The 12820-nt window shown below is 46.1% G+C and overlaps 1 protein-coding gene across 2 annotated transcripts in view; it reads right to left on the reverse strand.

Annotated features, from left to right (window-relative positions):
- The window catches only part of SPRED2 (sprouty related EVH1 domain containing 2), a 57604-nt gene that overhangs the window by 3959 nt on the left and 40825 nt on the right, over positions 1-12820 (reverse strand). For both annotated transcript variants that reach the window (XM_066177750.1, XM_066177751.1), the window contains exon 5: positions 34-183. In XM_066177750.1, the coding sequence (XP_066033847.1) occupies positions 34-183 (150 nt within the window). The remainder of the gene's footprint in view (positions 1-33; positions 184-12820) is intronic.

A 12820-nucleotide genomic window follows, 5' to 3' on the forward strand; every position in this document is an offset into this window, starting at 1 on the left:
TCTGGCAGACAGAGAGGTGGGAAGAAACCTTACTTGTTCTAGATGGTAGTGGTCAGAGCTGTAATGGTCGTGAAGGTGTCCACGAGTGCAAATTCTTCGATGTTCGCAGGATGCGGGAGAAGCCAGAGTTCGCACGGGCTGCTCCCTTTTCTGAGAGGAGTTGGAGGAGCTGTCTGTAGCATTCTGTTTTAAATGGAAAGAGGGGGGGAAAAAAGATCGTCATACTGGGGAAAAAAAAAAAATCATCAGCTGTTACCACACAGGGCATTAAGAGATGTTTTGCCACTCGCTGACTTCGTGCACACCTGCGATATTGGCAACACCTGACCGCTGGAGGCTTCGTGAAGTTTCACATAAAACACTTGAAAGAGGCAGATCTGTTGCCAGGCCGTAAAAGCTGTCACCACACACATGGAAAAATAAAATGCCATAGCCTGCCCGTGACATATTCACCAGCACCACTTTGTATTGGCTTGGCACGTTATTTGTTATCCTGGGCACGGCGGGATGATGAGCGTTCACCAGGAACTGCCTCTGAGGAGCAAAGCGAAACCCCGGCAAGTGATGCAATCCTGTAGGTCCTGAGGGCTCAGACAGAGCATCTGTGTGCCCAGGCTGCACCCCACCACTTACCCAGGCTACAAAAATACCGGCGATTTTGTTAACCTTTACACATTCTCCAAACACTCACTGAATTCCCGTTCACCACCAGCTACCTGAATTATCCTTTAAAAACTTCAGGATTTTTTTCTTCTCTCGTTTTGTCACTTTATTTTTTGCCGTTCACAATTAACGTGCGATGAACGTTACTTGTGTTTTTATACATTCCTGGTTCCCTGTGAGCACTTCCTTTAGGTTAATTAGTTACATCATTATGCAGCAATGATCATGAAAGGGTGAAACATCACGTGCTGTCGCCAATACCTACTGCTTCTTAACAATCACGTTTCTCTTCCTGCCGAAACCCACAGCGAGGTAATAATGTCAGCCACCATCTCTCCACAGCCCTTCCTTGGCTAAAACAGTTGCCATACGATATTCAGGATTTTGCCCATTAATTTTATTCATAGGTTCGGGGCTTTTTCATATTACCATGACTATCAATGGACAGTTGGTGGATGCACCAGCAAACCAAGAGCAGGAAAAAAAGAACCTCCATGCACAACAAACAGAACAGCTGTCGCACTGCACGTGCCTGAAGAATTGGTGCCTGAAATAAAAGGAAATCTCCACCCCAACCCCTCTCAACTAACGAGATGTGCTGCAGCTACAAGTCCACGGAAAAGGTTCCTGATTGCCACCACAGTCAGCTGGGACACAGCCTCAAGAGCAGAGTATTGTACCAGCAGTAGCAGAAGACTGGTTTTACCTGAAAAACCTTCTCTCCTTGTCAAGAATGCACTCTCTAAACACTATTTTCCAATGAATCGCACCAGACGCGTTTCTTTCTCCAGGAATACAAGAGCCCTCATTGTGAATATTTGTTTATTCTGAAAACAGCACTCTGAAAGACTCTGTCCAAAGGTGAGAGAACACCTTGAAGCGTTACAACACAAAATGACACGTTGGTTCCCTTTAACTCTTACAGCACTTTAAAAGCTCCGAACTCCCAACTTATTTTGTCGAGAGCAAACACACAGTTGTTTGCAGTGTGATGTAAAGCCAGCCTGGGTTATCTGAGAGGTACAACAAGCAGAATGAGTTTTGAATGGCTGGCCCCCATCAAGAACAGACTTTTAATACTCGTGTTTGTTTTAGGTTTTTGGGTTTTTTTTTTAAACAAGTACATAGAAGCAGATAAACTCTTAACACAGTTAACAGCACCTCTAAAGTGGAAGTGCACCAATATTCAGGCTCTTTTAAAAAAAAAAAAGATTTCATCAGCCCAGTCTTCATAACTTATTAGACAAAGGCATTTCAAATCTGGTTTGAACCCCTTAAAGCTAATTCTTGTGCACTTAAACTTCAGGCCCTACAATGTCTAGCACATTTTGGGGACATTAAAAAAAAAAAAAAGGCAGTTTCTACAAATGTGTTGTAGTAACATTAAGCTTAAAACCCATTTGAGAACGCTGAAAAAGGTCGGGATTTAGCTACAACAGCCATGCTGGTACTCACACAAGTATGTTTCCTGCAGACCTGTATGTGGTGCAGACCAAGATGCTGAGCTGTGACTTAAATTTCTCAGAAAGCCACACAACATACATGGCCCAGGCAGCTCCAAAGCTGCTCTCAAAGCTAAACTCTGACTGACACGAAGCAAAAAACAGGCAGGGCCTTGAAACAGTGCCAGTAGGACCCTTCACCTTCAGTGGATCCACAGCTGAGCCCCACTTGGACAAGCCTTTTGTGGATACACTCCAAAAACATCATGGGTGCTCCAAACAATGCAGCCTGGGGAAACAACCCAGTGGGAGGTCACTGCACAAACTGTCCTGCAACTGCCTCCCTGTCCTGGATGAAAATAAAAATCCCACCCAAACTGGATATAACTCCTCGATAATCTCAGCAGGGCAGCTGGGAGCTATAACCAGCCCTCCGAGCGCTGTGCTATTTGCTGCCTCTCTGGGAAGGCAGCATTTCTGCAGCAGGCAACTGGGAAAGAGCTTGTAGTGATTTTTATCTTGTCAGATTCCTATCTACCTTTGCTGTCCTCCACACCTTCTCCCTTCAGACCCGTCAGGGCAACCGAGCCTCTCCTCCACGTGTGTTGACACGGCTACAAAACCTGTTTGCAGCATACCAGCTCTCTGCCTTCACCTTATTCAAAACCGCTGCGTTTCCACATTCAATGTCCTCAGATTAGATGGGCAGTCTGCCAACACAAATACTTACTCTAGGCACCCAGAAAGGGGAAATCAAGCTATCCAAGGCTGGGTCTCTGCTCACTCGTCCGTAAAGAAGTTCAAGATGACTCCTGGTTGGTGGTGACACTAAAGGCACAGCTGGGTGACAAATGCAGTGTCTGCAGAGCTGCCTTGCTGACCATCAGCTGGGAGAAGCACTGGCACTTCCCACCAAGGTCCCCCAGTGTTTCAAACTAACATAGGGGAGGAGTGCTCAATACACATGAAAGCGTGGTCTGAGGACTGAAGGAAACAGAAGAGGCAGAAAACTCCTGCCTCCCAAGCAGAAGGTCACCAATGAGCCCCACGGGCTCTTCACTTGTGCTGGTGGGCACACTCGTCGGTGGTGTGAGGAGAGAGATGAACAAGATGATGACACGGTTTCCAGATGAAACTTGTTACTCACGAGAGTCAAAATGAAAGCTGACCCTGAAAACTTGCTTAAGAACCTCATAATGCCAAGACTTTGAACAAGCTGGCTATTAATGAACCCCCAAACCTAAAGAGCCACGTTATATAAACACCTTGATCTGACACATAGAATGGTGCCCTCTGAGCCAGTCATTGCTGTTCAGGAAAGAGGTCTTGGGATTAAAATAGGCAGCTCTGGGACAGGGTCCCCTTGGTGGCTCAGCAACAGGTTAAAGAAAACCAGCAGCAGCAAACACAACCACCAGGGCACTGCATGTATCTGCTGTGCTGCTCCTAGCTGGCTGTGGTGCTGGCCCAACAAGGGTATTTACACCTTGGCAAGCTCACAGAGCCATGGCCAGGACCACAGAGGACGTGGGATGGCTTCTCACCAACCTGGGTCTCTCCAGCCTGGGAAAGAGATCATGGGAGGGATCAAGAAGATGAGAAGTCTCCTGAATTGTGAATCCCATAGGAATGTGAGCAGGAAGGGATTATTCTTCTAGTATCCCTCGGAAAGGAAGGTCACGAGGCATTCACTGGAGCAGGCTCAGATAAGGCAGAAGGAGGTGCTTCTGATGGTGGCCACGGCTAAAATGCAGCTCAAGAAGCCAGAGGGAAACCCTCAGAAGAAAGTAAGTGGCCAAGGATTAGAGGCATGATGACGCCTCAGGCCTCTGAAAGTGTACTGTTCTCCCAATTCCCCTCCACTGGGACTGAGCCTGGACTTGGTGACCAGTGAAAATCAGGCATCTTCAGCCAAGTGCCACTGAGAACAAATGATGGCAAGACTTTCTCAAGTGAGGGAACAACTTCTGTCCCCTACAAGAAGACTGGGACTTGGTTGGGATAATCCACCATCAGCATAGCAGGGAAAATTTTGGGGAGGGTGGTGAAAGGTGGAGACATGAGATGTTTGATGTAAGTCTTCCAAATGCAACACACTCACCGACAGAAATACATCTAGAAAGGACATGGCCTCCAGAGCCAGGCTGTTTCACTGATGGAAAATCAGGTCACAAACCACTGAGCCACTGGTCTCTCAGAGAAACATCATCTTCTCAAACCTGTTAAAGCCAATCCAGCTCCAGCATGTGGCTTTGAGGGGAAACTACTGAGAACGTGCCTGGCAGTCACAAAACAGAGAAGAACCCAAAACTGAAGTTGTTGGAACAGGGAGTCCGATAACAAACTCTGTTTCAACACGCCCTCCAAAGCTCAATCACAAGACATTTGTGCTGCTCCTACCAGAACCTTCTGACTTGCTGCAGCGGTCACAGACTCTTGTGGTTTTCACTGCTTGGATAACAAAACCATTAATCACGACCGTAAGAGTTATTTTATAAAACCTGTGCAACACATTTCCTGTTGCAAGCGAGCTGGATGTATCTGAGCAAGCACACGTACTGCATGTGTGGTATGGCTGCCTAAAGAAACAACACCAGGCAAACGACGGCACTGTGGCAATTAAAAAAAAACCAAAAAAACAACAAAAAAACAAGAGAAGCATGTCCTTGTTTCCCCCTCAGACTTTCAGAAGTGACTCATTAAATTAAAAAACCCCAGTCATTAGTAAAGAAGATTATGTTAATCATTCACCGCAGTTTATTTCTCGTTGAAATGGATTTGTTACACAAGAAGGCTAATCAGGTAGCTAAGCAATAAGCATAGATGAGCATCTATGAAAAAAAACCACGAGGAGAAGAAGAAGAAGAAGCCCTCTCCTGCTTCTGAACTGGATTGATCACCTTGCCTCTAATGGCTTCACAGAACAGGCTCACTCTGTGTGATGCAACATGCAAGGCTGACTACAAAAAAAGAAGAAAGATTATTCCTCTCAGAATTATGAAGCAATACAACCTGTGGCAGCTTGCCAGGAATCAGTCGCCAGAGGGAAATTATGGAGTTCTGTCACTTAAAACTTCCAGAAGTGCTCTCCGCCAGCTAAAGGATTTGCGAGTTTGCTGTCAAAAATAATTGTGGGTCAAACAAGACAATATTTTTTTTTTTCCCTCCTCTCTAGACTTTTAATGGTTGCATGAAGCAGGAGGGAACAGATGTATCATGATGTTGAACAATCAGCTTTGCAAGTAATGGTCCTGAAGGAATCAAGGCCCCATGCCAGCCTGGCCATTGCAAAGCACAAGCCAGCCTGTCCTCTACTGCCCTGCTAAACTTTGCCCATCTCTCACTGCCAGGCAAGCCCACACACCACAGATCCAAGGGGGCCTCTCGACATGCAGCAGGGAAAAGCAAAACTTGCTGGGGGCTCATCTTTACGAAAGGCATCCCTCTGCAACAGCCAAAGCTCCTCGCAGCAACTCCTGGCTGCCAGAGCATGCTGAAGAAAAGAGCCACCTCATCTTTTGAGGAGGCATCCCAGGACAAGAAACCGGGGATTTTTTGGGGTTTTCAAACCCAGCTCTGCTGGGCTTGAGGATGAGCCTGGAAATGTGACAGCCAGAGAGCCCCACCACCTCTGACTGAGACCTCTGCACTGGGCTCCCCCAGCAGCAGCTGGATCCCTCGGTGAGCTCTGCCCAGGTGCAATCCCTCGGGAGCCCAGCACGTTTTCACTTGACCCTTCTTCACTGGAATACAGGGAGGCACAGCTGTGCTATCAGTAAGGAAAGGAAGAATGATAAAGGCAGCAAAACAGCTCAGCGAGAGAGTGATACCGAGCTCTGGGCCTTATCTACGGAGCCGCTGTTTAGGAACTTCACAAAGAGGAAGTCTGAGAGTTATTTCGGATGCATGGCAGAGAAAACTTCCACCTTTCCAGAGAAATTAAGATAAAATATAGTCTCCCAGAACTCCCTTCAGCTTAATCTTGCCAGACCACAACGAGTCCTTCCGTCCTCCTCCAGCATTTTTTTTTATTATTATTTTTAAAGCCTAAAGAGATACAGCACTTCTGAGTTTCACAGATAGTGGAACAGCACAAATCCTAAATTTTGTCTCAAGACGCCTTTTTCTCTCTATTCAAGCAATTTAGAAAAGGGAACAAGCTGACATTTTCCATCAACCTCCAAGAGTGCCCTGTATACTCAAGACAGCCAAATTCAAGGAGAGCTTAGATTATCCAAGTATTAAGAAAAAGATTCAGTGTGAAAAATCTTTTAAGATTTGAGACTCCTGTCTCCTAAGCACCAGCTTTTAATTTGTCACGGCAAGACAAAGCCATGGAAGAAAATGCTTTTGCCAAATTTCTCTTTGTTTCCCCATCACTGAAGACAAGATAGAAATTGTACTGCAAAAAACAATTGCTTCCACACATTCTTTGAAACATTTTGCCACTCTCATACACTGGGGATGGCTGGAGCTGGACAGAGTTCTACTCTGCTGAAAATCTGAAGGAAAAGCTTCATGTTAGATCATATTCCAGTTCAGTTCAAAGACAAATTTGCTATACACAACCACCACAATGAGCATGGATTCACACTTGTCCAATACCAGAACAGGAGTAAAATTTCTCAAATGTTTGGACTGTTTTCTAGTCACCCCCGAAACAAATAAAAATATAAAGTGCAGAAGGCTGGCTATTTTTTTTTTTTTTTTACTGCTACCTTTTCTTATTTTATGTTCTTGCGGTTGTAGGTTTTAGTGCCAGAAGGATGCTGGTGGCTGTGCCGGCTGAAGTCAGCAAAACTTAAGGAACATTTCCAAGAATTCAGTGCACAAGACCATCTCCATGAAACTCCTGCTAAACCCGACTCTGGCATCATCAGCATGGGCCACAGATGTGGCTTTAACAGCTCACTTCAAGAAGTGAAAAGAATACGTGAGACTCAGACATGATTAAATGACATGACAAAACACTCAGATGTGGTAAGGGGGGAAACCTCAGGGAGATTTTCCTGTTTCGCTGCTGGCCTCACGCAGGGCATCAGGCAAGACTGCAAAAAGCAGGCCCTTTGGAGAGATACAAAGGGAAACTTTGTCTGCAGGAGTCAGAGGAGGACTGAAGTTAAGTCAACACCCCATTTTGCTGGGACTCAGACCTGGACCAGAGGCTCTGAGCAGGTCTGTTCAGCATTTCCTTCCCAGGATCCCCCTCCTCCCCCTTTGCTGCACCACTGGGCTGGAGCACTGCTTCCATGGAAAAAGCCTTTGCACCAGGTACTTAGAAGGGAAAACCAGAATGTTTTAAGGGGGACAAAAAAAAACCCCAAACCACAAGCCCAGCTTCTAGGGCTGCTCCCCCAGCAATCCCACAGGACAGGGGTGAGAGCAGGGTGGCTCTTGTGTCCTCATCCATGTGGAGAGCCTCTCCTTACCAGGACTCCCACGCTTTCCTCTTCGTTCCTGCAACTCCGCCGTGCCGTGGCCTGATTGGATTTCTCCATGCCGGGACAAGCTTCAACAGGATCTTTTCACTTCAACCTGGGAACTCTTTCAACTAACCAAGTGCTTAAAACCACTTAGGGATAGAGGCTGGCCTTTCCCTTTTGCAGAGGCTCTGTTCATCTGTTTGCACCTTGAACAAAATGACATCCTGGCGTGGACTACAGCATTGCTGGATGCTCCAGCATCCAACATTTGCGCCTGCACAGCTCTGCAAAGATTAGCAGAGCCTCCTTCTCTAACAATATTATCCACATCACCACAGCTGTCCTCTGCTAAGGCCAAGAGAATGGCCACCATGAACTGCTGAGGGGACGCGGTGGTCATTTCTTTTCCCCCTCCTCCAGTCCCATCACCTGCTCTGTGGGCTTGTGTGGCTGCAGGACCACAGGAATGCAACCCCAAAATCACTTCTGCATCAGCCCCCTGACCTCAGCCGACCATCCATGTGGTGGCACGGGGAGCAGAGGCTGGAAGAGGAGGCTCCTGATTTTCAGGTGCTGACAGGGAACTTAGCACATCCAACACTGGCAAAAAAGCATTCCTTTTGCAAGACTGGTGAGGATGCTGGGAAATAAAGGAGGGAAATTCATAAGGGGGTGTTAAACACCGGACAGCTGAGAGCAGCTGGGAACAGATGGCTCCACAAAACTCACCATATCTCAGCTCCTCGATATAGAAACTTCCAAGGAGGCGGGAAGGAAATAACATTAAGAGGGTAAAGAAGAACACTGGAGAAAATTAAATTAGCTAAGCTAAAAGAATGGATGCACCTAAACCATCATGGATGTCTTTGATGCACCTAATCCATCATTAATGTCTTTGCTATGTATGCCGCAGCCTCTAAATTCAGCAGTGCTCCTCCTATATATAATACAGCAGGTTACAAACAGGGGGAGGAAAAACTAAGCTAAATGCAAACTTCCCACAGCAGACTGATATGATATTTTAGGAAGTCAGTTAGGGGTCATTTATTCACACAGTTATGAACATCGGTGATATTTTAGCTGGAATTTATCACCAAAATAGAATCCAACAGCTGAGGCAAACTTTTAAAATACCCTCTTCATATGCACTGCAAATATGTCAGGCTCTGCTTAAAAACGTAATGGTACTTATTTACTTCTGTCTTTCCTTCTCCTTTTGCAGAAAAGAGCCAGAGACACACGAGCTGCTTCCTATAATCACTTCTGATTTAATTTTCATGAAACACTTACAAGATACAGGGGAAGCAGAGCCTTAACAAAACACATCAGTCAGGTGAGGGAAGGAAGCAGGCCTGTTTGGATGCAGTTCTTTACAACGCATTTCTGTCCTGGGCAGAGGTCCATTCAGACCTCTGTATTCTCCTGTTCATCCTCAGTTTATTACCAAACACATGCTGGGAGGCAGAGGGGACACCACCTTACACTATTTTCTCAGTCAGAAAGTTGTGGGGTTTCTTTAACGGTTTTTCTTTTGTTCTTTCTCGCTTTCTTTTTTTCTTTCTAGGGATGGGAGGGGGGAATCTGCCAACTTAACATATATAAAATCATGTTTCATTGCTAAGCTTTACCAAACTACTCATTTTCTTCTCCAATTTCTCAAAACAAAACAAAAAAAAAGGAAGTCCAAGAAAATAAACAAACAAACCCCCCCTCCCCCAACTCCAATCATCCGAGAGGATCCAAAATTCAAGGACACACTCCGGGCAGCCTCAACTCTCTTTGTTTGTTTTGGCTTTTTCTTTCCTACCTGTTACACAAGACGACAGATTCAAATCAGATTTGCCCGTGTTTACACAGCAGGTGGGAATTACAGGCTCCTTCACCAGGAGCAGAGCAGGGCACTCCTCTGCCCCACGTTCCCCACTCAGCTCCTTTCCCAGCACTGCCCAGAGGATGCTCCAGCTCAGCACCAGCAGCCGAACGCTTTTTCCCCTCCCCATTCTCAATTGTGCAGAGAGTTTTTCCTGCATCCCTGTTGGTTACGTGCCAGGCTGCCATTCCCTAAATCCCTTCTGCTGCAGCGCAGGAAGTTGTCAATCATCACTCTGCCCCCGGCCAAGGCTGCCTCCTTCTTCCAACAGTGTTTACACCCCGTGCTGGATCTGCTCTGCCTGTCACCTTCAAAGGCACTGCCTGGGGCCAGCCAAGACACCCCAAATCCAGCTGTCCCTGCTGCCAGTGGCCCGGGACAAGGCGTTTTGTTCCAACACAGCAGCCAGTGAGGCTGCAGCTGACAAACAGCTGGCTGCTGAAAGCCCCTTCCTCAGGTTGGATATGCAAGTAACGGGGAAAAGGCCATTTTCTGCCTTTGTCGGATTTTCAGGCAGCCTGAAGCCTAAAGAAAGGGCCTGTACGCTTCAAAGGCTGACTGCACAGCCCAGATCGAAGAGGGGGACTAATGGAAAGCTGCAGTCGCATCAGCCGTGTATGCTGGAGGTAAAAGCAAACCCTTGGCCGTAACGCACCCCCACCAACGCCACCTCAGCTATCCTGGCATCTCCTCCTTGTCTCAACTGAAGGATGAACTTCACAGGAGGAGGAAAATGCCACAGATCCTGAACCAGCCACGAGAGCCACCTTACTGCTACCAGCAGCAGAGCACAAGTCTTGCAGAAGGTGATGTACCCAGGGCCAGGGGTGTACAGTGAATTTCAGGTGGCGCCACGATTATTGGTGGGGTGGCAAAGGGGTTTATTTTGCCTCCTGCTCAGCCCATCAGCTCCAGTTTCCCTTGAGCCAGCACTTCTGCTTTTCCAGCCCTACAGCGAGCTGGCTCCAGCAGCAAAACCACCGGAAAAGCCTTCACTTTCTTTTATAGGGCCAGTTTTTGGTTCACTTCCCTGGGTTGGCTCAGCGCAGAGTCAGCTGTGCTAGGAAAAGGGGGGATGGAGGAGCCTTCACTGCTCTGCTGAGGCTGAAGATGCATCAGTCAAGTTGCATCCCTTCAGCTGTGGTTTCGTAGAGGTGCTAAAATAACTCCCGCAACCCCAAAAATCCTGCTCCCCCACATCAACTTCACTCCTGGTGTGACTGTGCTGCCAAAGCAAGGTGGGGGAACTGAGCTGGCTGGGAAATAACTTGCTTTTTCACTCAAATCAGGTCCCCCTTACATAATACCAAAGAAATGCCCTGGGAACCATGGCTGAACAAAAGCAAAAGTAAAAAAAAAACAAAAAAAACCAAAAAAACCCCCAGCTCAACCTTTCCCCTTCTGTTTTACTGTATGTTAAGAAAGGGTAATACCCTAGGTTGTATTTTGCTTCTGACACATTTGTGCCTTAAACACTCAAACCCACTACAGCATTCAGTTCCAGGTGAATTAAAAGGGAAACTCTTACAAACAGCTTCACGCTTTACCTCATCAAATAGTTTAAGTACATTACTACACAGCCAAATTATTTTTTCAAAAGACAAACATGCAGCAGGCAGAATGTCCGACAGCAATGCAGATTCTTTCTGTTCAATGTTTTGCTCTTCTTATTTGTAATTCACTTAGAGTGAAACAGCACCAAAACAACTGAAACTCGGCCTATTTGGGACTTGTGTTGAAATGCCAATTCCTGATCTGCAGTAAGAAGATCATGCTTTACCTATCAGAGAGTGACACAAAAGCAAAAAACCCCTTCATGATAAATACAATAAAGCAATAGAGAAATCGTGCAAGACCTTTACTCCCCTTCCTCTCTTTTAAAGGAAGCAAACAAACCTTCAAACTTGCTACCTGCTCCCCCTGAGCTCTTCACTTACATCTCATGAATCTGTTACATACAGAAGGATAAACAGATTTTATGTTCTGTGTACCTCCATGCCACAGTAATTTTTATATATCCTTCAGTCCAAATGACAGGTTATGAGAAGGAGGAAGCAAGGGCAATCTCTAGGCTGAAGTACACAGTAATTGCCCCTACATTTTTTGAAGGACTTAAGGAAAAGAGCAGCTGTCTTTCCAGATGATACCACTGTTTCAGTGATAATGGTATTAAATTATCAGTGAGCACAGCCTGCTTGTACTGGCAGAAAAGAGCAAGAAAACAAATGGGTTAATTTCCAGCACCACTTGAAAGAAACAAGAGATCCTGAAAGAAAGGGAGAAATACAACACTAGAAAATAAACCTGACAGCCAGAGAAAAAAAAAAAAAACTTTCCACTTGACCTTCCCTACTGAAAAATCTCTTTCAGCACTGGTATCCATTCCCATTGAGCGATGTGAACTTGTGTGGGCAAAGTTAACCCGAAGGCAGGGAAAAAAACCAAAACCCAAACAGATAAAAAAGCAGCTAGCCTTACAACTGCTGCACAGTCAGGACCTTTTCAGATTTTTGAGGGAAGGGTTTGAGCCTGCTGGTTTTTCTGTGTGTGAGTTTCTCTCTTCTTGGCAAGTACTTTTTTTTTTTTTTCTTTTCCCTTTAAAATCTGAATTAAAATAGCTGTGGTTTACAAGGCAAGCCCAAGATCCAGACATCAGAGGATGTGGCTAGCAGCAATGAAGCCTCTGGCTGCTCACACAGAGCACAGCTGGCTGCTGGGCAGGAAGAACAGAACCAAGGCCATCGTGTCCTGTCACTGTGACAATCCCCTTGTTGGCCTGCTCAGAGCAAACAGGGTGGATTGGCTCGGGGTGACAACCCCATCATTCCCACAGGCAGCTCTGTGCCTCCAAAAGGCATTTTCCCCTTCTGCTACTTGAGGACAGGATTAAGAAAAAAGGAAATTGCAAGCTCTTGTGGCTCCTCGATTTCTGAGCACAACTTCTGACTGAAACACATCTTGCAACTCCCTGTTGTTCTACTCTCAGCAACATCATTTTCCTCACAGGGCTGGGATGAGAGATGCCCCAGCATCCCACAGAACTTACAAATATATTCCAAAGTATTTGGGACTGGGTTTCTACTGTCTACTTTAAAGGGGAAAAAAAAAACCCCAAAACAAACCACAGTTGTTCTTTAAAAGAACCATCTGAATGCGAAACGACCAAGCCAACAAGAAAAAATTAGATTTAGTGTTTATCTAACAAATACAAATCTTATAAATTTTAACAGTGAGGCTGTAACATGCTTGAGGCCCAGATGGGAGATGAAAGTAGACAGAAGGTTTCAAGGAAAGGCAGCAGGGATAAATCTATTTTTCCAATTAGGAAAACAGAAGAGATTGCAAGGGGGACTGCAATGCAAACATCTGCCCCAATGTGCGCTGAAAAGGTAATTGTGTCCCCCTCTGAAATGACTGCCAGC

Source organism: Chamaea fasciata, unplaced genomic scaffold, assembly GCF_029207755.1.
Source record: "Chamaea fasciata isolate MVZ Bird 193981 ecotype frontalis unplaced genomic scaffold, bChaFas1.0.hap1 SCAF_3, whole genome shotgun sequence".
In the NCBI taxonomy this organism is placed as follows: Eukaryota; Metazoa; Chordata; class Aves; order Passeriformes; family Sylviidae; genus Chamaea; species Chamaea fasciata.